The 24,661-nt window shown below is 47.5% G+C and overlaps 1 protein-coding gene across 2 annotated transcripts in view; it reads right to left on the reverse strand.

Annotated features, from left to right (window-relative positions):
* KLF7 (KLF transcription factor 7) overlaps positions 1-24,661 on the reverse strand; it is a 117,858-nt gene that overhangs the window by 22,663 nt on the left and 70,534 nt on the right. Inside the window, exons 3-4 of one of the 2 annotated variants that reach the window (XM_003363309.5) lie at positions 22,189-22,312; positions 13,114-15,321 (exon numbers count right to left, since the gene is read on the reverse strand). In XM_003363309.5, coding sequence (XP_003363357.3) covers positions 15,270-15,321; positions 22,189-22,312 — 176 coding nt within the window. In that variant the 3' untranslated portion in view covers positions 13,114-15,269. Of the gene's footprint in view, positions 1-13,113; positions 15,322-22,188; positions 22,313-24,661 lie in introns of those variants that run through there. The other variant, XM_070242161.1, reaches the window with a different exon arrangement.

The following is a 24,661-nucleotide window of genomic DNA, read 5'->3' on the forward strand; positions in this document are numbered from 1 at the left end:
GTTGCATCTACCTTTGAACATAAAGGCATCCGATGTTTCTGGAACTTATTCCCAGCCTACAGAGGAAGTCCTGTTAGAAGCACCTGACAGAAGGAGATGGGAAAGCGGGTCGATTTCTCTGTCCAGCCACGTCCATGTCCTCCCAGAGCAGTTAAGTGTTAGGGTTTCAGAGTGTTTTTACCCAGAGAGCAGAGGCCGCAGTCCCAGTTAGGCAGAGAGAAGGGAGCCCCATGGCCTCAGTGTGTGCAGAGTTCTAGGGGAGAAGGCAGCACTAAGCGAAAAGGAAGTTTACCTCAGAAACACTGCAACATAGATGACAGAGATTTTCCCTTACAAGCTAAATTGTGGCATTTGTGAGTGGGGGGATCGGCTCTCTGCTGCCCTTTGCACATTCAGAGTCTAGAACTGAGATTAGCCAGCACGTTAAACACTCTCAATAAATTTCTGTTTAATGGACAAAAAGAATGAATGGGGAGATGAACAATTCTCTTAGATCATTCAAATTCTTTTGCTGTTTTATAATTTTTGTATCAAATATTTCTCGAAATTATATTATCACAGAATTTAAGAATAAGAAAAGACTCAATGATTCAACTAATCTATTCTCTATTTTTCAGGAAAAAAGTCAGGCCCAGAAAGGCTAAGTGATTGACCTCAGGTCACACAGCTCACCAGAGGCACAGTCAGAGCCAGGAAACAAGTCCTAACTCCTCGTCTGCTGTCCTTCCTGCCCATACCCCATGCTGCTTCACACTTGAGTTAAGAAGGAAGCCCATATTTGTCCCCAATGTCGTGGAATTAGGTGTTTTTTCTCCCATTGCCGCAGCTTTTCTCTTGGTTCTCATGGAACCGACTTGAAAGGTTTTCTGATTTTTTTTCCCTCCTAAATCTTTTGAAAGGAGAAGTAACAGATGTGGATGAGGAGGAGCTGGTTCTGGGGAAGCGAGCGGTCAGCGCAAGTGTTGGCGTATGTGACAAATTATGAACATGAGCAACGGAACTTCTTGCAAGGCTATGCTGGACGCTCTGAGACGCTGGGCCCAAACGGAAGAGGTGGGCTCCTGGACAGTGCCCTGAGGGAGCGCACCGGGCTGCCCACCTCCTCCTCTTGCCCACGGCCCACTCTCTGCCCTGGAAGGATGCACACTCTGCACCTTGCCCATGCCCCGCCCCCCAGCTGATTCAGTCGGGGAAGAGCCTAGACCTGAGCCTGGCCAATTATATTCTTCCTCCTGGGGAATTAGAATGGGGGCCTTGGGACTACTCAGGTCAGTTCCTGTGGGCAGCGGTGACAGGTCCTGTAGAGGCTGGAACAAAGGGAGTGATTTGGGTGCAGCCCGGGGGAAGGTATGCTGGACCATACACAACGCCTGAGGGAGCAAAGGAGCTTGTTTGTGGAAGGAAGGGCAGAGCAACAGCCAAAAACAAACAGAAATGGAATACGAAAGAGAGGGGGCAGCAAGGGGGGAAGCCCAGCCACTCTCCCGTTCCCCAGGGACTATTTTCCCACAAAAGGGTTTCCATGAACTCTCCCTGCATCTTTTTCTTAATCTTTTTATTTTGATAGAATTGTAGTAAATTTTTGTTCTTTGTAAAGAGATGTTGACTTCCGAGTTAGAGAAGCCGGAAAGAGCAAAGGCTCTGTTTTGCTTTGAAAGGAGGAGGGGAACTGGTCCTGGAAAGGGACTACAACCTTGAGAAGGAGGAGAAACAAGAGCAGGAGCCTGCAGAGCAGAAAAGAGGCCAGAGAAGACCAGTGTCGGGAGCGCCAGGCCGAGCGAGCCCAGCAGAGCTGAGGGTAGTCGGGTGACAGTGGCCGCCTGCCAGACCCCCGTGGACGCCGTGCCAGCCAGACTCGTTTTCCACCCCGGAGCCAATCAGCGGCTCATGGCCGCTGCACGGGGAGCACATCAAAGGGATTTAATAGTGGTTGGCAAATGTGAAATTACATTGAATCTAAACCAAATTCCAGACATTTGGGGCTGCGTAGTCATTAGCAATCAATTAGTGCTCTCGCTTTTCAGTCAAAGCGTTTTCTCTACCCTCTCCTTTCCAGGACGAGGAAACACACACTCTGCATCCTTTTCCTGGCGCGGCTGAGCCAGGCCTTCCTCCTGGAGCTTAGTCAGTGCAGGACAGTCCAGTCCGTGTTCCCGCTGTGGTGGCATCTCCCCGTTTCCTCCCCTATCAGCACTTTCAGGAGTGGACGAGACCTTAAGTGGCCTTTGTACCTCCCATCCTGCAAACATGGGCTAAGGAAAGAGAAATCGGTCACTCTTCTCTCTTTCTTGGGGATCATGAAGTAATAATAACGGGTCAAGAGGATGTAGAGCTTCACGGACAACCTTTCCTCCAGCTGGAAGCAGGGGACTTGACTCCCGATGGTGGGGAGTGGTGCACACCAGGGATCACACCGGAGGCCCCAGTGACCTCGCTTCGGCTCCGGGGCAGCAGGATCACATTCAGCAGCAGAGCCCGAAACGCTGACAGAAAGCAAGATGCCGCTCTGCTGATTGCCAAGGGTCTGCTCCATCCCTCCCTTCCCAAATTAGCGCAGATTTACAATTCCCTTCCTGTCCGCTGAGCCAGCCCCTCTTCCGCAGGGGGTCAGAGGAAGGAGATGGCAGGAGACCGTATCTGACATTTTCCCTGAAGAGCTCTCAGAGTCATTTTGAAAATTCCTCTTTTGCTCCTGCTTTTCCCTGCTAGATCTTCCACAGGGCTATTTTTAGAATAACTGTCTCAGAATACAGAAAAGCCCATATTCTCCAGCTGTGACGTGGATTCCTTCCCCTGGTTAGTTGATCGGATCTGCATGTGCACTGGGGGCTTAGTTCACAGGGCTTTGCTGACAGACAGCAGAGACTGGGGTCCTAGGGGTTCTCAGTCCCAGGTGGCTTCTGCCAAGAAGGTGGACTTAAAGGCGTACAGGCGGCAGTGACGAAAGAGGCCAAGGCTTAAAAACAAATAGGACTTGACACAGAGAGGGGGTCGTTGGCCTCTTAGAAGCCGAGGGCAGGGTGCTGACTGCGGTCTTACCTAGAGCAGATGCGTCCTCCTGGCCCGGGAATGGGCTGACGTCCCTGTGCTCCAGGAGGGCCTCTGCCAGACATCATCTCAGCGAGGGCATGAGCCGCCAAGGCCAGAGAAGAGGCTTGAATAAAATCAACAGAACAAAACTCACGTCCCCAAAGTCAGCACCAGGGGTCGTTTCTAAGCAAAGGCCCAGGGAAGGCCCGAGTTAGCAAGCTGTCGAGAGACGGTTCCTGGACTTTACCTGACCAGCTAGCTCCCTGGAAGCCGCCCCGTGGTGAGTGTGCAGGGCAGCCCTCAGGGTGGCAGCTCTCAAACCAGTGCAGTCCGCCGAGGAGACTAGCACACACTGAGCAAATCGCAGGTGCCTGTGAAAACTCATATTTTCACAGAACAGAAACTAGAGAACACTTGTTATTTTAAAATGTTGCTTTGGTTTCTATGCGAGTGTTTTTCAGACTCTGAGGTGTTCTGAAAATGACCCTGAGAGAACCTGTTAAAATGCAGATGACCAGGACCTACCCCTAAAAATCTTGATTCCGGTCTGGGAGGAGACTCAGAAAATTGCATTTTTAAAAAGAACTCGCGATGATTCTGCTTCCAGTGGTCATTGGCCTGGGAACCCCCTGGCCTGGCACCCTGAGAAACGCTCACACAGTAGGCTGCTGCATGCATGTAAACAGACGGCAGTTTCCATCTGGGGAATAATTACGTTGCATAAATCAGAGCCCACCTGTATCATAATGTATAGCACTGCGAGCTAAGGAAAGAGATCTACATTCAATGTTTTACAATGCTGACCAGGACTCACCAAATAGCTAGTTATTATTTTATTATTGCTGACATGTCTCTTTAAGAAACATTCAATGGATATGTATATGGCTGACACATCTTATAAACGCGCGTGTCCCAGGTGAGTGACGTGCGGCCTGGCACGGTGTTCAAGGAAGGAGGCTGCGTTGTTCCTCCATGCCAGCCTGCAGCTCTCTCTTGCTCACTGTACCTAAGGAAACCAGGAAGACAAGCAAAACCGTTCTCTTAGTGGCACCATTTTAAATTATGCTGCAAATGGACGCCTCCAACTGGGCAATCGTGAAGCTGTAAAGGGGCAGAGGAGGTGGGGGAGGAGAAAGGAGTGCCTGGAAAGACGGGCCAGGTCACTGGGACAGCACCAGAGGGGGCCCAACATGGGCTTCAGAGCCCCTTCCTCACATGGTTTTTGCAGATACCAGGAGGCAGAGAAGAAAGAGGAAAAGAGAACAAATGGGAAGAAAAATGAAAAAGAAGTCAAGATTGGGAACAGAAAGGTGTTAAAAGTTCCCAGAACCAAAGACAAGGTTCACATTTTGGCCATTCATTAACGTTGTCATCATGTACCATGTGCATTAGAGTGTAATTCAATATTTCTAAGCAGGGATGGAAAACGATTTTGTAACAAGCTTGAGTCAATCCATTTAAGGTTTCAAGTGCAAACCTTTCGGTCTTGGTCCCATGAGTTCGCCGCAGCACGTAAGTAAGATCAGGGGCTTTATTCCTTACAGCGTGGGTTCCTTGCCTAGCAACCCCATAATCCCACCTCCTGTACTTGTCAGAACAGTCTGCAAACTTAACCCCAAGAACATAGTATGTTGTGTAGCTGCAGGAAGTATGTCGCCACTGCTTAGGCTCTGATGTTATTTGGAGTTCACCAGCTATGACCCTTTAAATATTCCCCAAGTGACTCAAGCACATTCCCATCTTCAGGAACCTTAACTTTCTGCTCACAAGACCAGGACCCTGGAAGCTCTTGCTTCAAGGAACAGAATCAAGCCCAGCAACCAGGGACCTGTCATGGCCACGATTATCTAACTGGAGCCCACCCATTCGTTGGTGGCTGGTCCCTGTGATAAGCCTGCAGACCCAGACTCCTGTAGATTCTCTTTTTGATCACGTAGGAAACTGCAACAAGATATTGCGTCAGTCCCTTTATGACGTCACTGACCATCCTGGGGCTCCTTGGCGACATGCCTGCCTGACAGCTTACCTCTCCTCACCTCCTGTGTCCCAATGTTGGCCACCTGCTTCTATATTTTTTCCTATCCATAATCCCCATATCTCTCATCACTTAAAGCCTTTTCTTGTGAAAGGATGGGATAAACTCACTCACATTAAGGAACACACGGTGGATAAAACATAAAGAGTTACCTCTTCCTGGTTAGTTGTACTTCAAAAATAGGGAAGCTTTGGGGCCGGCCTGGTGGCACAGCGGTTAAGTGCGTACGTTCTGCTTAGGTGGCCCAGGGTTCACTGGTTAAGATCCTGGGTGCAGACATGGCACTGCTTGGCTAGCCCTGCTGCAGTAGGCATCCCACATATAAAGTAGAGGAAGATGGGCATGGATGTTAGCTCTGGGCCAGTCTTCCTCGGTAAAAAAAAGAAAAAAAAAAAAGAGGAGGATTGGCAGCAGATGTTAGCTCAGGGCTAATCTTCCTCAAAAAAAAATAGAGAAGCTTTTAGACAAAAAATTAACATTTAGTAGTAGACTATCAGGAGCCTGGAAGCTGGTCCCCCCAAAAATTTTGGGAGCTGAGCTGCATGTCTGTGTGCATGCATAGGCAGTGGACTAGGGATGCCAGGAGACGTGCCATGAAGGTGAGCACAGTTTTTGAAGCATGCATGTATTTCATAGCATGCATTTGTTTCTAGACATTGACTATTGACTGGGGGGGGGGGGCGGGGGCGGGCACAAGGAAAGAGTGACTTCCTTGAAGCAGTCGATGCCTAAGGCCCAAGCTCCATTCCCAGAATAATGGCATGAACTGGCCACGAGCCCATCTGCTGAGAGTGCCTCTCCCTGAGGGAAGATCCTGCAAGACCCTGTTCCAAGGATGCGAAGGCAGGGTGGACAATGCACTGCTTCATTCACGGCCACATGGCCTTCTTCCTCCTGGGGGACCTCTGGGTCCTTAAGTAACTTCCCAGTCATCAAATCAGTCTTTATTAAATTTTCACATGCACTTAGCTTTAGATTCAATTTGAAATGTGCTCCAAGGAGCATCATACGCACTAAATAATTAGCTAAAGAGAAACGGTACAGAATAGCTTTCACAGAACAGCACAGAACTGGCCTCTCCAGCACCTTCGGTGGTAACCCAGTCTCTTAATGCAACACAAAGATGAGCATTTCTATTTTGAGTTATATATTTATTTCCATTTGTATTTAAAGGGAAAACAGTCAAATCAGTGGTTTCCAGAATATTTTTGCTTAGGATAAAACTAAAACAGGTATTTAAACTTTTAAGAAGTGGGTCAATTTAAAGAAAAATATTAAGGAAGTAATAGTGCAAGGATACTGGAATAATCTTGAAGGTTGAACTCACCTGACTAAAGTTTAAGAAACACCACAAAGACCAGTAGAGCGTTATGCATATCAAGAACCCCGGGCTGACTCCTGTCCTGCAAAGGATGTGCTCTGTCAACTTGGGCAAGTTACAACCTCAGTGAGCCTCAGTTTACTTACATGCCATGGTGGCGTTGAAGGAGGTCTGCAAGATACCTTCTAGTTCTAGCATGCAATGACTTATCTACCTTATAGGTCACCTTCTGTGACTAATGGGGAGAAAATGGGGAAATTAAGTCAGTGTTGCCAATGGTGATGTCAAGGCCAGACACACATAAGCATCCGTTTAACTCTTGGTTACCCAGAAGCAGTGAGCTATAGAGGAAAGTCATTTCCGGATTGAGTGTCTGGGGACCTATGTGCAGCTTTGCCACTTACTGTGTCCCTGGGCCTTGCCAAAGTCACGTGTCCTCTTTGACCCCGTTTCTCCATCTGGGAGGGCAAAGAGTCATGGTGGAGAACGATACCTACTCCATTACTATGCAGTCTTGTGGAACAGCTCAAATGCAGTATACGAGAAGCGGAAAATTCCATACAAACGTAAATCTCATCCTCCCATTCTCTTGTAATGTCTTTGCTGTCATTTCAACATTTTAAGGTAGTACGGTGGTATGTATAACTATATTAGAATCAGGCAGAATTTTTGAAAAAGTAATAGGTTATGTTCAAGCCAGTCAATATCAATAATTTTTAATAGCTAAGATAAAATATTTAATGTTGGAGAAAGAATCGTGAATTTGCTCATCATGGATAACCCAGAAAACCACTGCCTACCAGTCGCCTCAAAATCTTGTTTCAGTTAAAAGCTTTAACCATCTCCTCTTCTAAACCTATAACCATAAGTGGGAGATTAGCTAGATAATACTAAATTATTTATCAATTCCACTGAGCTCTGCTTTTTCTGCAGTTCCTTTCCGGGAGCCCAGAATTCCCAAATGGATATGAATCCTCAGACCACAGCTATCACAGGGCTCATGAACTGGACTCCCCTGGGACACCCAGGGCACACTGTCCCACCACTGCCTGTTGAATTCAAATTGTAGTCATTTTTGCACTTTCTAGGTTATCAAGCTTGCTCCTCTGATCTGCTGGTTAACAAGGAGATGAATATTGCTAGAGGACGACTCAAAGAACTTGTAACTTCCAAATAGGGTTAGCACAGCAGACAAAGTCGGGTCACCCAGGATGAAGTGTGGAGTCCTTCAGTGTACGGCCAAGCAACCCCACAGTCTGGAGTCATCCCTGAATTTATATCATGTTGCAAAAATGGATGCTCGAAAAGGTTGTGAAGTGGGTAATGTATTTTTAGACATATTCTAAGAAAGTTTATGCCTCTAAATATGGAAGCTTCAGTCGTCTAGAATATTCACTTATGTAAACCATCTCGTTTCCTTATGCCAAATAGTCTTAACCCTCTCCTCGTAACACTTCAGCACAGTGCAAGCTGTCCTCCACCTAAAATGTCCAAATTGATATTCTTTTGCAAGTCAGGTTTATTATTACAGAATAATAATACTGCAAAGTTATCTTATCCTCCCTCATGCAAAGAAATTTCTGGGCAAACGACTTTGGTTATAAGAATTAAACTACTCGTCTAGTCACTGAGTGACGAGGGACTGGGAGGGAGGTGTGCGGACTCTGGGCCAGTGCTTTTCCCACTGGATCCTGTAGTTTCTCGTCAGCCAGCCTTGCCTGCTCGGGAGATGTGGCAGCTGGTATTCACACTTTTCGAAAACACCTCCCTGGCCTGTAGCATCTAGTGTTCTCTTTACCTTAAGTCTTACTAGGGGGGGACCCAATCGCTCTCACACCTGCTTTCCTGCTCAGGACTGCACCATCCAGCAAGTCCAGTCCCTGTAGCCACCGTCTTTAACGAGAAATTTTATTCAAGTTTCTTGTCAGATTCATTTGATGAGGGATAGAAGTGATTCACCACTGTCATCTGTCACTGTAAGTCCAAAGCATGAAAAGCAAGCTTGACCAGTATTGTGTCCGTGTAAATGACGAACGTGTTTATTGTTTCCAGCTAACAATGCCACTTTCTGGGGGCTCATGACGCAGTGGAGACTCTCCCTTCCTCCTCACTGTGATGCTCTTTCCTGGAGTCACGTGTGGAAGAGAAGATCTGAGTCAGTGTTCTCTTCAGTTCTGAGCACGTCCCCAGGCCTGTCATCTCGTCTTCCCGGGGTTTGAGGCTGGCTACATCTGCATCTTCCTTCTTGTACTGTATACCACTCAAATTTCTCTGCCTCTGGTTAGCTGTCTCTTCCTCACTTTGTTACCAACCTCCCACCCTCACTTAAATGATGCCTTCTGACCTTTGCCCTTCCGCCCTCTCCCACAAGCTTCAAGTCAAGCAAATGTCCTCCTATTTAACACCATCCCAGAACCAACTTTCCCCTGCTTTCACCAAATAAACTGCTTTCAATAAGCCTCTCCTAACCCCCTAAACAAATAACATCCCACAATCCACCTTGTTCTAAAATATTGTTTTCATAACCTCCAACCATTTGCTCCCTGCCTCCCCTCGAAGAAATAAACTGTCTTCAGTGCTCCTTCCAATGTGGGCACTGAGCTGCCTCAGTGAAACCATAAAGCACACACACACACGCACACGCACACACACACTCCTGCCCTCCAAACAGAGAAAAATGATCTAACACAGTCTTTCGCTTTCCTTTTCTCTGAGAAAGAAAACTCTCGTGAGGTCTATAAGGACCCATTTATGTCTCTTTTAGGCTTTCTTTTTCCTGATGAAAAAAGCTAACGAGAAATACAGTAAAGCATTCCAAGGCCAAACACATTCTACTGTTTATTACACATATTACATTCTTAAATAAAAATGCGTCACATAACATTTTTTGCATAGATATCTTACAATATACCAATTTAAAAAAGAATTATGAAACAGACCAGTAACAAAAATAAATTTTTTCTTCATTAATAATTTTGTAACATTAACATACCACCATCATATAATACAAATAATAGTTTTAAATCTTAAGACTTTTGTACAGCAAAAAAACTTGACAAAGTAATATATTTATATATATATATAAAAAGCTTAAAAAAAATAAAATGTCAAAAAAAGGCATAACCGAGGGCTCTAAGACTGGGTACTTCTGTGATATATTATAAATACCAGAGAAGGCCTGAGAGAATGTGACCGGGGCGGGGCTGCGAGTCGGTCTCTCCAAACACACTTGTCAGACACATCCGGCAAAAAGAAAACGACAGTGCAAAACAAACTTCTCAAGCAACTGTTCAGAGGAGAAGAGAGATCTGGAAGAAAGGTGGTGGGGGCCGGGGAGTCGTGTGGCGGGAGTGGGGAGGGGTGGCGAGAGGGGAGGGCTCTGGGAGGGTTTGTGAAAAGGAAGGGGAGGCTTCAAAAACATGAAACATTTATTTTTGCCTCTGTGTTAGCAAGGAGATCTTGGCCATAACAGGTGTACTTTTCCTCCCTGGAATGAAGCAGAAGTGAAAGATAAGGAAATTAAACTAAGTCTGAGCTTAGGTAGAAAATGCATGCTGGGAAAAAAACCCAAACAGGTTGAGAACCAGCCAATGAGCCCAAAAGCCTTTCTGGACCGAGACTGGCAGAAAGCATTCTGCCTCCGGTCCAAAGGCCTAGGAATAAAAGGTCCCCTCTCCCACCCGCAGCCCCTCCCCTCTGTGTGGAACTCCCAGTGTGGTTTCAGTATACTGGCATTATAAGCATCCATCCCCCGAAAAGATATTAGGCACTGGTGGCTACTCCTCTTAAACGTCAGTAGCCTGTTTTCCTTCTGCGAAGGTACCATAGGTACATATGCACACCCTCCAGGTGTGGGCACACATACCACCCTCATTATTCTGATGTGGGGTCCATTTTATGGCAGTAGACAGAAGCTGGAGTCAAAGCAATTTACGATTCCAAAGCTCACAGTTGAAAAAAATTGTATAAACAGTCCCCAACAAAGAATGCGTCAGCCTTCCCTCAGGACCACCGAGAGGGAGCCCTGTTTGAAAAGTCTCTTGTTTGGGATATTTGTGAAGTGACAGCCTAGGATTTCTCTCTCCATTTCTGAAACCTGTTTTCTCGAGGACTTACACATAAATGCAGAACTCCTGAGGGATACAGTACTATACTGGAAGGGTGCACAGAAGAAGGTTAAGTGCAGCTTTATTGTTCCCTTTTCTGGGATCTATTAGGAACCAACAGAGGAGACTGAAGAGAGTGTTAAGAGCAGGAGAGAACCTGAAGCCTCAGGCAGTTGGTCCTGGGATCTCACGTCTACAAGCACTGTTTGCTGCCTTTGACACATTTTTGTTGTTCCAACTCAAGTATTCCCAAAGATCCTCATGGAGGAAAGGAGGCCATCAAAGAGGCGTTGATGTGTACTCAGGCCGACCCCTCCAGTTTTCAAACTGAGATATCACCATGTTTACCGAAATTTAACGCAGACCCAGAATGCAAACTCTTGCCTCTTGCCCCTACCCTACACCTGGCAGGTGGCCACTTCTGGAAGATGCTGGGGAAAGCCTCCACAAGCACATTTCAACCAGGTTCTACTCAATGAATTTTCACTTTGGCAAAGATCTGGGTGCAAAATTGCCACCAGAAATGCTGGCCCTCGTAAGATTTAAAACAAAGAAACAATGAAGCTGATTTTTGTAGTTAAGTGTGTTGCATCTCTCTGACTTTCCCTACCTTCTTCCTTCTCCTAAAACCAACTCACGTGAAAGAGAAGACAAAAGACTTCGCTCTGTAGTTTATATTTTATGAAATGATTTCCACAGAGGAAACCATTTTGAACCAATAGAACTAATCAGGAGGTTTTGTTGTTCTTGCCATTTGACTTCATTTCTTTGAATTTGCCATAGAATTCAGGAGTAGGGGCAAAAGGCAGAATGTTCTGGATGAGCTGCCCTGAAAGTCCCATTTATTTCCCCTTTGATGCAAATAGACATGGCTAATCTGGAAGCTTATCCCAAACTAAAGTCCTTTAAAAAATCTTCTCTGGCTTCTGGATTCAAAGAAGATTTTTTAAAAATAGGAATCAGGTCTGGTAATCGTGCATGAGGTTGGCTGTCTTTTTACCCTGTTATAATCAGGCAATCAAAGATGTAAGAAGGGCACAAGAGGTGCAGGAGCGACGAGAGGGGTTTTGGAGGGCTTTGCAAGGGACAGTACACAGAGAGGAGAAGGAAATGGTCAGCATCACGTTGATCTTGGGGTCTCCGATACTCTCATAAAATGCAGCTTCGTCACAGAATCCAAACATCTCTTTTTCTGGACATAACACTCATCACCACCAGGCATTAAGCTGGGCCAATTAACCAAGAGTGGGGCAGGAGGCCAGTTGCTGGGAGCAGCATTATAATTTCAGGTTTCCACATCTTTGACTTACAGCCATGTGGCAGGGGGAAGAAGCAGAACTTGAAATAAAGAAAACTGTCAATGGCTTAGAAACACTCTTTTTCTACATCAGCTCTGAGCCCCGCATTAGGTGTGCTTGGGGGACAAGCACAAGAAACACCAGGCCAGGTGTCTCCTCTCAAATTTGGGATCCCCTGGAATGTTAGGAGGTAACAATTTAAACGAGAAAGCAGTTTAATGTGCTTCAAATGTCCATTAAAGCACTGTTTTAAATAACCTGTCCTCTTGGGAGCAAAATACCTTCAGGTTATTTCTTAGGAAGCCTGTTTCCTGCAGCAGGCTCTTCCCAGCCATCTCTGCCACTTGAGAGATGACGGATATTTTATCACAAATCTGTTTCCAAAATGACTGGGGCTCCCCCGACTCCCGTGGATAGGACTGCTCATCGTTCACAGGTGTCATCAAGCTGGAAAAGAATAGTTTCAAAGCCATACACTTAGCACCCACCAAATTCTCAGGCCAATTCTCACAGTTGACAAGTGACTCTGAAGCAAGCAAGCCCCCCAACTGCGGTTCAGCCCACCCTGCTCTGAGAAAGGCCAGGGGCAGATTACAAAGGACCTCACTGGGACAAAAGAGAGAGGAACTACTGAGCATTTCAGACACTGATCAGGACCAAAGGGCCTTTGTTCCGCCACATTCAAATGAGATCTTTTCAAGACCACAGATGGCAACAGGGAGCAAACAAGAAACGATTACTCTTTTGCATTCTTTTTTTTTTTTAAAAAAACTTTCTTTTTAATAGAGCCTTGCATTGGTCAGTTCAAAAATTAAATTAAGTATTATAAACCCTTAATAATAGCATTTCGAGAGGCAAGAGCGGCTCCAGCTAGGGAGAGCACGTTTGTGAATCATGGCAGCCACGGCTAACGCCATCACAGGTGTGCGCGCATTCGTGCTGGAGGCTGCCCCAGAAAGGGAAGTCAACGACCAACAAAATCTGGGGCGTCTCAAGTTTCATCTAGTGCACTGACGGAGGCGCTACAGTTTAATACAGCTGAGGTTCAAGGTCCCTCACACATCCTTCATCCAGAAAGGATGCACCACACATTCAAATATGACCCCATGGTGCGCGCTGATGGACTGGCCACAAAATGCACTCAAATGCAGTAGAGGACTAGAGATTGTCAGCAAGCAGTGCTCCAGGAATTGTTTCTAAGTCATGTCTAGTTTTAAATCTTTGGAATAAAACTGATTTTTTTAAAATACCCTCCAACTAACATATACATAATTGCCTCTGGCAGATAGGCAGATTTTGTGTGTGTGTGTGTGTGTGTGTGTGTGTTTTTAGGGTGGTTTTTCTCTTTTTGATGGTTTTTTTTTTTTGGTCTAAATTGAAAAAGGAAAAATAGAAAACTTTGAGGGCCAGACCTCAGAATGCCCCAGGAGTCCAACTGGCAGCTACAGCATTGTGATAAGGAGGCTCCTTCACCCTCAGACGAGCAGTTTCAACATCTCAGTAAAAGCAAAGGTTGCAGAAAGCTGAGAAACCAAATGCCAAGGATCTTGAAGGTTGCTGTCATAAATGTATTTGTGTTTCTTATATTATTACTTCCTTTTAAAGACTTCAGTTTTGCATCCCAATAGGTGTGGGGTGGCATTTTAACAGTCAAGGAGTCAAACAGCCACAGGAGGCAGGAGGGGAGCCAGCTGGTGTGAAGGAGCAGCAACGTGTGTGGACCAAGCGCCATTTTTGTTTTTTAGACGTGTCTTGAAGGGATGGTCCCAGAATATACAAAATATACAATCTGTCCTAATAACCACCCCGCTTGCTTGCATAGGCCATTTAATGGTCCTAAAGGCAGTCTTTGGAGTTGAGGCCAGTGCCAGCTAGCTAAAATGCGGTAGACAGAGACCGATGTCGGACGTGTGTGTGGGATGGGAAGAGCGGACTGCACACCCCCCCGGAGCCAGCCTGCAGAGCAAACGGGAGCCTCTGTGGGTCCTGGGTCCCTGGGTCACAGGTCATGGTGGGCCTAGCCAAAAACAATTAGAAATATGTCTCTCCGTTTAGACAGACAGTAAGAGAAACATCTCAACCCTTTCCTTAAATGTCCACCCTTCGCTCCCACAATGGCATTTTGAACCGTGTGTTTTAACAAGTAGGGTAATATGAGCTCAGTGGGTATGAGAGAGGAAGATAGGATGATGTCTTTTGAAGCCACTAGACCTGGGAGGCATGCTCAGTTTTCTCCACTCCTGGAAAGAGTGATATTTTTGGCTTTTTGTCAGGTCATAACCCAGAGTTAGGTTAAATATGCAGCTGCCCTTTGAGACTAGCGACATCTATGCTGAAACTGGTTATAGGGTAGCAACGACAGACAGCACGGGGTTGATCACTACCAGCTGAGGTCAGGATGCCTCGGGGGGATGAGAGAACTGTGATGTCCCATCTGATTGGCTGCTTTGAGAGCTGGCCATCCAGGTGCCGAGAGAGTCCTGGAGAGGTTTAGTCCATGGAGAAAAGATAAAACATTTAAGCTTCGAAATAAGCTTTTCAAGTTTCGTTAGCAAAAACAGAGAGATTAAAAAGAAAAAATCTAGCACTGGCAATAAGGTGAGGCTCAAGGGATATACTGTGATTTATCATCAAGGACTTTATTCTCTTGGCCACTTTGCAGTCATGCTAGAAGTTTCCGGAATCCCTAGTGCATATGGTGTGCAAGAGTCAAAAAGTAAGAAAAGAAAACTCCTCCTTGAGAGTGAAGTCTAGAGAAATGCAGGCCAGAAAGGTGTAAGGTGTTTTTCCAGAGTCTGCCGCCGCTAAGGCCGTTGGTATCGCCTGGAAAGATCTCAACAGTACTAAGAAGGACCAAAACCCATCGACAGTTCTGTGAGGAAGTCGGACGCACGGAATAGCAGGACTTTTCACACACAAAGGACAAATGAACCAAGAGTTAATTTTGGCTACCAAACTGCAATTTGGTTTTCTAGGTCATTTTTCCCCCAACTACTTAAAGGAAACATTAGTGCTACACATATGCAACTTTAAGACGTTGTATTCTCCTATCAAGTTGCACTGAGAAGTGGAATCAGCCCCTCTTACTGCCGTCCACCTGCAGAGCCCTCGCATCCGCATTCTCCGATTTCCATCGGCAACGGCGGGAAGAAATTCCAATGGTGCTAAAGCAAGCAGCCAGTCTGCCTCGCTGAGTTCACCCGGTTTCCTGCCTCCTGGTCTTCTACCATCTGGCGAGGGCAAGGCATAAAGAACAGACGTATATATTTTAAATATAGCTGAGTGCATGACAGTGTGTGCGCGTGTGGGTCGATGCGTGGGTGCGTGTGTGTCTGCGTGTGTCTGCGTGTGCACACAGAGGTGGATAAGTGAGAACTTTCTTCTGCGAGGCAACGGTCCCCGCCTGAAGTCCAGCCCCTGCCTCACGGCGTTTCCCTCAGACAACGGCTGATGCCATGGCGACTCTGGCCTCGAGGGTTTTAGATATGTCTCTTCATGTGGAGCGCAAGATGGTCAGACCTGGAAAAACACCTGGGGATATAAGCAACAACACGGATGTTAGAGAGGTCCAGCAGAGAACCCCACATGCATCACCCATACATTTGTGCAAGAAACAAGGCAGTATGCTGGGAAGGCGACTTCAGGGTCAGACTGCTTGGGTACAAATGCCAGCTCTTCCGACAGCTGTGTGGCCCTGGGCATGTTAACCTTTCTGTGCCTGAGGTCTGCCTCAGTAAAATGGGGATCATGACAGCTCTGACCTCAAAGGCTGGTTGTGAGGATTAAATGGGATGATCTACGTCGAGTGCTTAGACCACTGCTTGGCGCCCAGTGAGACCTCAATGGGTATTAACTATTGCTATCAGAAGTGTCACTATTAAGGAAGAAACGAACGTCAAACTGCTGTGGAAACAACGTACGTCGCACTGTGTCCCCTAAGTGTAGCAAAGATCCATTATCCTGTGTCATCAGAGGGTGGAACTTGAACGTGTCAACACCCAGATTTCAGTCTTGAGCTTTACCATGAGATCTCAGAAATGCACCTGTGACACCCACAGGTCTACATGGGCACTCAAGTCACAAGAAAGGATGGAGGAGGAGCCCACATCTATCCAGTATGGTACCTATGCAGGCACAGGCCAAGTGTTTCCCCAGTGTCACCCAGGAACGCCCTCAGCAACCTTCCACAGCGAGTCTTCACACCCCTTTTGTGTGTGGTAAGAAAGCCAGGCCAGGGCGCACAGCTAATGCAGGCAGCCCTGAGAGCCCACTCTTTCCAGTTGTTTCCTGGTGGCTAAGGTCCGCAGCCTCCGAGTGAATGCAGTGGTTGTGTTCACTCCCCCCTTTCTTCTGACACCCCACCTGACTCTCCCTTGGGTGGCAACTCTTCCGCATTCTTAGATGTATGGGGCTGACCCTCCCCCTAAGGCTGATGCCACGGCCACAGTGATCTTCTAAGTGACAGTCACATGACCCACAAAAGTCACTGAGAGCCAGCCCTGGGATATTCGCTGAAACTACTGGAAGACAGATGCTCACTTTCCACTGGGGCTGCTACGTTACAGAGATTGAAGCCGGCAGCTGTGGGTGTCCACGCGGGAAAGTCTGCTTGAGAATGAAGTCAACAGAGAAAAAGGAGGCAGAAAGAGAGAAAGAGTCCTGGTGATAGCATCTGAGAACCTGGATCCAGCCAAGTCTAAAGACAACTCTAATTCTGTTCTTAGTTACCTGGGCTGATAAACCTCCTTTGAAGCTGACACTAGTCTGAGTCAGGCTCCGTATCTCATAACCGAGAGTGACCATTTCCGTGTCCCGGCAGCCTACAATCTAAGACGGCTGTCTCTCTTAGCTCTGGGTGTCTGCTGTCCCTCTGGATCCTTCTGTTAAAACCGGCCACTCTCCCACTGTGAGAATGTTCCCAGGCTCCCCTGTGGCCTGAGACACCTGCACAATCCAAAACTCTTGTCAGGATGTGAACAAGCAGCCCTGTTCAGGGTGGCCAGGCTTCCTGCTCAGCGCAGGATTTCCCCGTGTTTGTCCATTCTTCACACAAACAAACAAAAAAGCCCACCCTACCCCCGACCCCAACAGTCGCCACCACTTTGTGTTCACCTCGTAAATAGGTACACGCACAGGATCGATCCCCAAGGAAATCAAGCAAACAGAACAAAGGTAAAATGAAGAACAGTAAGAATGAGAGAAGCACGGGAGAGACACCTCATCCGATCAGAGCGAACAGTAATAATCCTGACTACACCCACTTCTCTCAGGCCCTGGTTTGGTATGAGCAAGACACTTGCATAATCCTGTTGAGTTCCACCTAAAGGGGATTGGATTTACCAGGAAACAGTGATACATTTTCTTTAAAAGCAACTCCTCGATGTCACTGGCAGCAGAGAAAGCGGTCCAGCGGCAAGGAGTCAGCACTTGACTTGCATGGCCCGGCCCTGCCCTGCCCTCCGCCCGCCCTCTGCCCTGCCCTCCCGCCCTGCCTCTGCCCCTCCTTCCTTCCTTCCTCCAACCTAACAGCCTAGAGAAAGGAGACCTGCGTTGGGAAGTTCTTTTTGTAGGTATTTCCTTTCTAAAGTTAACAGCCGAAGAGAACTCTACACAGAGGTGGCATCCTTGTTCCCACCACCAGATGAGACATTCGTCAAAGAGGCCAGGCCAGGGTCTGAACCCAGCCCGAGTCAGAGCCCAGGGCTCAGCCACACCTGCTCTCAGGCTGAGAAGAGGGGGAGCTGGGCAGCCAGTTTAAGGAGTCTGCAGCAGGGAGAATAAGGGGTGGACCCCCAAAAGGTCTACAGCTAATTGCCAGAACCTGTGAACGTGCTGAGTTACAAAGCAAAGGAGAACTGAGGTTGTGGACTGAATTAATTTGCTACATGGCTGATCTTAACATAGGGAGACCATCCTGGATTGTGTGGGTCGGCCCAATGTCATCAAAAGGGTCTTTAAAAATGGAAGAGGGAGGGGCCGGCCTGGTGGTGTAGCGGTTAAGCTCGCACGCTCTGCTTCAGGGGCCTGGCGTCCACCAGTTTGGATCCTGGGCGTGGACCTATGCACCACTTATCAAACCATGCTGTGGTGGTGTCCCACGTGTAAAATAGAGGAAGATGGGCACAGATGTCAGCTCAGGGCCAATCTTCTTCAGCAAAAAGAGGATTGGTGGCAGATGTTAGCTCAGGGGTAATCTTCCTCAAAAAAAATAAAAAGGAAGAGGGAATTGAAAGAGAAGACCAGAGAGATGGCAGCATGACAAGGGCTCAACAGCTCTGATATGGAGGAATGGGGTCAGGAGCCAAGACATGTGGGAAAGCTGGACGCTGGAAAAGACAAGGAAATGGGTTCCCCGCAGAGCCTCAGAAAAGAACGCAGCCCTGCGCTGCCCTTGGCCCAGCAAGACCCAAGTTGGAACACTGACACACAGAAGTGTGAGATGATAAGCTCTTCTACAGATAACTGAAGGTGATGCTCAGTCCGTGGCAATGGGTAACGGCAGTCTCTAGAAAACTAATCTGGAAGTTACCTGGTCAGGCCCGTGCGGTCAGGGCCTGTGAGAAAGCAACAAAGCCAGCGGAATCTGCCCGTCCCAAAGGGGGCCCGGGCTCCGAGACACGAGAGGTGAGGGGAGGTCTTGGCAGCGGCCACACCTCTTCCTTCCCTTTCTATGTCCAGGGAACTTACAGGGCAAGAGTACTCTCGACACAGAACTTCATCTGAAATAAACGCTCAGTAAGTCCACGTGCCAGACTTCTCTGCCTTCACCACCTGCCTGTTCTGGGCTGGATCTCCGGCAACGTACATCTAAGCATCCATCTTTACCCTTCATGTTCTTTCAGGAGGAAAAAAGTGAAGAAAACAAACCATATCTTCATGGTATGAAATGTAACTGCACCCCTCCAGAACAAAACTGGCATCACTCTTCGTTCAAATTCTAGGAAGTACATGATGCCTAGAATTAGACTAGGTCCCTCACCACTGAGGTTTTTATTTAAATTCAATACATCAGCAAGATACTTAGTCATGATTAACTTATATTTATTAATTTATACGCACTGAGCTCCACATAGGAATAGTAAAGTAAAAAGTAATAGATAAACTCAGCATCTAGAAATGCAGAATCAAATAATTCTAAAGGTAATATACCCCCAGGGGGTATTTATGACTATACAGCAGTCAGATGACCTTAAACAAGAAGGTCCTTCATGAGTGAAATTTGTTGACTACAGAGACTAATCAAACCCCTATTGTCGTTTCTCCTGCTTATGAAAAGGCACACGAGAGGCACGTGGCCTTCCAGCCAACAGCAACCCTCTAGGGCACCAAAGGGTAGATCTGGCTGGTATTTCTTCCCCTCTTAAGCAGGCTGACTCAGAGATCAAAGAGCAAAATGCCTCCTCCACCCCAAGATCTTGGAGGAACTGCCTGGGAGCAGCCTCCCAGATTGTAACCTGCCGAGTGGGTACAACAAGGGCCTGCACAGCACCAGGGGAGACCAAGCCCGATTACCACCACAGGAGCCTCCTGCGCTGTGGGCTGAGAGGCCAGCCTCAGGCCTCCAGCAGTGGGCCACTCAGGCAAGGAAATGGCAGAGCCACCTCGCTTTTTCTCCCCAGCCCCAACCTGAAGCCGGAGGCCACAAAACCCCAAGTCTTCAAGGGCCAGGTGGGTAAAGTAAACGAGTGCAACGAGTCACGTGTGAGAAACACACAGCACTTTTGGGCTCTCTGAGTCACTTTTGATAAGATGTGGATAGGAAGGAACACGGCTCTTCTGCAAGAGGGGACGACAGCGCAAGCACAATGGTCTATGGTAACTGGCGGTCCGCCTGGCACTGGGGAGACCGCAGGGTGTGGCGGGAGCGGGGAAATGAGCGATCACACGGCCATCGCGAACAGCCGGTGACCACCATCAGCTCCAGAAAGTTATGCCCTGTGGGAACACAAGCCCACTGTTGCCAGATCTTCAGATTTTTGCAGACAAAACCAGAAATACAGTGATTTTTGTGGCATAGAGCAATTTTAAATGTTAGCAAAACAAAAACTCATCTATATTTTTAATCTACCCTAGAGGCAAAATCCAAGTGTAAGTTAGACTCGTACACGCTTTACAGAAAGGAAATCCCAATCCTAGTTCGGCCTCCAAATCGGGCAGTGTGATAGCTTGAATTATAAGAGGCACGAGGCAGGTTCCTTATGCTCATCCCCACCGTGGTACCGACAGGACTCGGTGGCCAGCTCCCTGGCCACTCCACGCTTCCCTTTCGTCTGCTGTGGGACCATGCCCGTGGCCCCTGCGCCACCTCCCAGACCGGCTCCATTCTTAGCACAGTCTCCGCAATCGAAATGCAAGGTGCTTCCTGTCATAACACGCGAGTGAGAATCTGGCCCCTGGGCTCTGACAGTGCAGCAAAAGCACTGACCACTGGCCGATGCCACAGGACTCCAGGCTGCTCGCAACCTCCCCAAACACCATGTCACAGAATTTGTGCCGTCTGCTCGGCAAACTTCTAGCTCCAGAAACCATAGCATATTTTGACAAAGAAAATAAAGCAAAAGACTAACCAAATTACCCATCTCTGGCATCTCCTTCACTGAAATATCCAGTCGGTTTGAAATACTTCTCCACATAAACCACACAAATGGTGAGAGCTAATCCTAATATGTCAACTGCTGGACAGGTGTAAATTCCTCAAGAAGTGAGTTGATTTGAAGAAAGAAATACTAACTCTGGCAATTCCCTGTAAGAACTGTCTGTCCACTCCCAAGGACTATGGCAATCCATAACACCACCTCCAAGCAGTGTCCCCCCCTCCCTCCAGGGTGGCCGACTGCGTGCACCTGCTGACGGGCTTTGAGGACTCACAAAGCATTCGTCTTCAGCCCAGCTGATGGACCGCTCCTCCTCAAGGACTGTGGACAGAGTCACATCTACACAGCCTCCTCACTAGAAGCCAGGGCTACAGAGGAAGGAAGCGGGGAAACCTGAGAAGGGCATTGGGGGAGACGTCAAGCACGGAGACCCGTCACTGGAGTATCATCAGTAGTCAACAGCTGCTGACTCAGGGGGACTTCTAGGCAACGGGGTGGAAATTAAAAAACAGGTTGTGCTCCCTCAGAAGAGAGCTCCCAGGGAACAGCTTCCTGGCCCTGGGGCGGGAGGTTATCTCTGGGCTCCAGGAGGCACTGGGCTTTATTTAGTCCTCAAAGAATGAAGATAAGAGGAAAATAGCCTCTTCAGGAAGAAGGGGAAAAAAGGAGGAAAAACACGAATGCATCTTAAAGGAGCACCAAGCCAACTGGCCACCGGGGCCCTGGCCTCTGCTGCCTGCCCTGCAAACACACGCGCTGCGGAGGAAGGCCGGGCGAGGCGCCGGCACAGGGCGGGCGCAGGATGGGAAGGCCATCACACTTCCTCCCGGAGCCAGGCCTCCGCGGACATCCTGCACAGCCTCCCGCCGTCCCTCCAGCTGCTGGCCAAGCCGGCCCGAGGCTTTCAGGGCTTTTATCGTATTAGAAGCATTTTTCTCATCATAACCGAGACCTTTAGTATTACATTAAAAAGATGGTTAATTTTCTTAAGCTTCCTTTTAAACACAGAAATAGGATTAGAAGGATAACACGCTCAGATGCAAGCTCATTATTTGATTATGTCTAAACCTAATCCCGCCTTCACCTTGGCCTGCAGAGTCTCCATTTTGGGGTTTATTGGCTGATAATGCCAGGGCTGTCAGATACTATTACTCGTGTACTATCTGTTGCTACGTGCTCTTTCTTCCACCATCAAATGCTGAAGGTCTGAAATGGAATTAGAGGATGAATTCTCAAAGCCTCACCATCTTTTAGACCTTTGTACCTATTTTCAAAGGAGAAAGATGGCCCAGGCCCCTAAAGAAGGGGAACTCTCTTCAGTAAATTCATTTCTAATAGGGCTTCAGAGGAAAGCCTTACGACCAACCTTCCTTCCGTTCAGCAGGCTTTCTGCTCTTTCATGTTATTAAGGACGAGGGAAATGGCATTGATGTTAATAAAGAGATCGGAAGAAGCAGCTACAGGCGACCACTCTCCATCCTATACTTTTCATGTTATGCTAAAATTACCTGTCACATCATCTCTTTGAGGGTAGAAACTATGTCTTATTCATACCAGTGACTAACACGGCTCCAGGTCCAAAGCTGGGGTTCATTATACACCCATGTAACTGAATCAAAAACTCACAACATCTCTGGATTACACGCAAGAAGGCACCCTTATCGGTTTTCTCAGCGGAGAAGTAAAAGGCATTCCCAGGCCTGAGTCCCTGAGAGAGGGGCTTGGGACAAATCCCAGGGCACCAGACAGCCCGCCCTCCCACGCCCCATCAGCGGCCCTGCCCCACAGCTCCCGGCCCCTTTACCTGTCGCAGTGGTTGCATTTAAAGGGCTTTGCACCTGTGTGTTTCCTGTAGTGCCTCGTGAGCTCATCGCTTCGTGCAAAACGCCACTCGCACCCTTCCCACGAGCACTTGTAAGGCTTCTCACCTGCAGGGAGAGAGGAACGACCGTGGTCAGCACAGGGGCAAGACGGCCACACACTTGATCAGGTTCTGCTACCTGTTGGTCGGTCTTGGGAAAGGGCCGTATAAATCATTCTGGAAAGGCTACATTTCCTAATGCGGTACATCACATTTTCTTTAGTCTCCTGGTGTTTTCTTTTTTTCAACCTTCAAAAGTGGTTTCCCAAGATCCTCAAATCTGAAGCTGTCATTTCAGTTCCCAGAGTCAGAGCATTTCCTTCGACAGGTAAGGGATCAATTTTTACTTATTTTCTATTCCCTGGAGCACTTTGACACCCACAGTCCAAGCAGAAAGGAAATGTGCTATTTTCATCTGAGCCGCAAATGCTTCTACTTCTATTTTTCTCTAGAACCTCCAGTAATTTACCATTTCAGCCTTTTCCGTCTTCTCCCACCCCACCCCTCCTACCACAAACTGCAGCCATGCAGCTGACTGACAAGGCGAACAGCTCAGGTCTCCCAGAACCACTGCTCCTTCCAGAAAGTGAGTGGATGGACGGTCACGACTAAGGGCTTCAACTGGAGAGTAAAGCAAAAATCACTTGGCGATTCCTGGCATTTAGGTAAAAGACACTCACAAAAGTCCTATTTAAGAAGCCCACAACCTAATGATTCCTGAGTGTTCATATTAGAGAGAGAGACACATTACAAAATATTTTTAAAGCCAGTTTGTAGAGCAAGGTTTTAGCCACAGTGAAGCTGCTTCTAAGCATGAAATTCGAGCTCTTGTGCTCAAGTGACCTTTTCGCACAGTAAACACAGATGGAGGGACATGTACGAGAAAGTACATGACTTTTCCTTAGGCCTTTTTTTTTTTAAACTCATCAACGTCTGTCACCAAACACGACAAATACTTCCCCCTCCAATTGCACGGTGCGCTGGTTTTAATTAAGAAGAAAAATAATCTTTAAAACACCATGAAATGATGAGCTACTGAGCCCTGCACGGAGAGGCAGGTTAGCACAGTGGTCAGGAGCTCTGAAGACAGCTTCCAGGGCTCAGCTCTCAGTTCCGTCTAACGCTCTGTCTAACCTCCCAGGCCTCTGTTTTCCTAGAGAAAACAACAGTATGCACCTCAAAGGGTGTGGAGAGGATAAATTAATACACTTATACATTGCATATTAATTAGAGCAGTGTCTGAAACAATCAAGATTCACACAACTGCTAACTTATAAACTGCAAACCCTGAATTTAGGATCCACAGTGCCACAGCTGTCCCACTACCTCTCCATTTTAATAGCACCAACTTCACTAGGCAGCAGAGAAGGCCCGGTCCAGGTCCTGTCCTTGATCCACTTTCTTCTTTCCACCTTTTTCCTTCCCTTTAAACTTGACTACAAAGCATTCACAACTCTTTATTTGTATCACCTAGAATCGAACCAAACACGACCGAAAATTTTATTTCATTAAATCGGTGCCCTAGTGAGCCACTGCTCTTTAAGACCCGTAAAGGGGAATGAGAAACACAGGCATTTCTTTTAAAGAGAACCAAGAGACATGAAGGAGGGCTGGAAGCACAGGGGCAAACCCATCCAGTTCTGGAAAGCAGAAGAAAAAAAGGGATCACTGAGCAGTGTTAAAAGTTCACCTTCTGGATCCTTAAAGTCAAATTTTAGAAAATTGCACCTGCTGAAGAGCAGGGAGCAGCGTGGAGGTGTCAAATCACCTTTGGAGTCAGCACACCTGGGATCCTTTTGAGTTCATGACCGACTCTCGGCCTCAGTGTCCTCATCTGTCAAATGGGGTGAGCTTCCCATGCTCACTGTGAGGTTTAAACAAGTGGTCACGCATAAGACACGTGGCTTGACCCAAAGCACAAGGAAAATATTCAAGTCGTCTGAATTCCCGTCCTCGGCGCCAGCCCCGCTCTCGGAGGCTGCCGAGGAGACGGGTCTAACCGGCTGTCAATAAAGACCTTCTGGGCTCAGGCTCCAGGCAGCTGAGTCTGACTCACACTGGGCAACCTAAATATTGGGAAACAGAGTCTTTTTAAGTTTAAACGTTTTCTCAGTACCTTGATGGAGAGGGATCGGAAAAACGGAGCACTCTTTAGATCTGCTCTGGATGACTGGGACGCTGAAGAGGAAACAAAGAGACCCCAGGTGGAGAGAGAGGTGCCCGCTCAGAGGGGTGCGTCGGCGTCATTTACCTAACGTTATTGATGACACACAAGGCTCTGTTACTTCAAGGAAATCGCAAACAACAAAAAGAGAGAGTCAGGCACCAAAGACTTAGAAATTCATAATGCCCTCTGCCTTAAAGGCCCTCAAATGCAGGTAAAACTGGAACCTAAGGGACCAAACAAGCCCCAGAC

This window comes from Equus caballus, chromosome 18 (genome assembly GCF_041296265.1).
Source record: "Equus caballus isolate H_3958 breed thoroughbred chromosome 18, TB-T2T, whole genome shotgun sequence".
In the NCBI taxonomy this organism is placed as follows: Eukaryota; Metazoa; Chordata; class Mammalia; order Perissodactyla; family Equidae; genus Equus; species Equus caballus.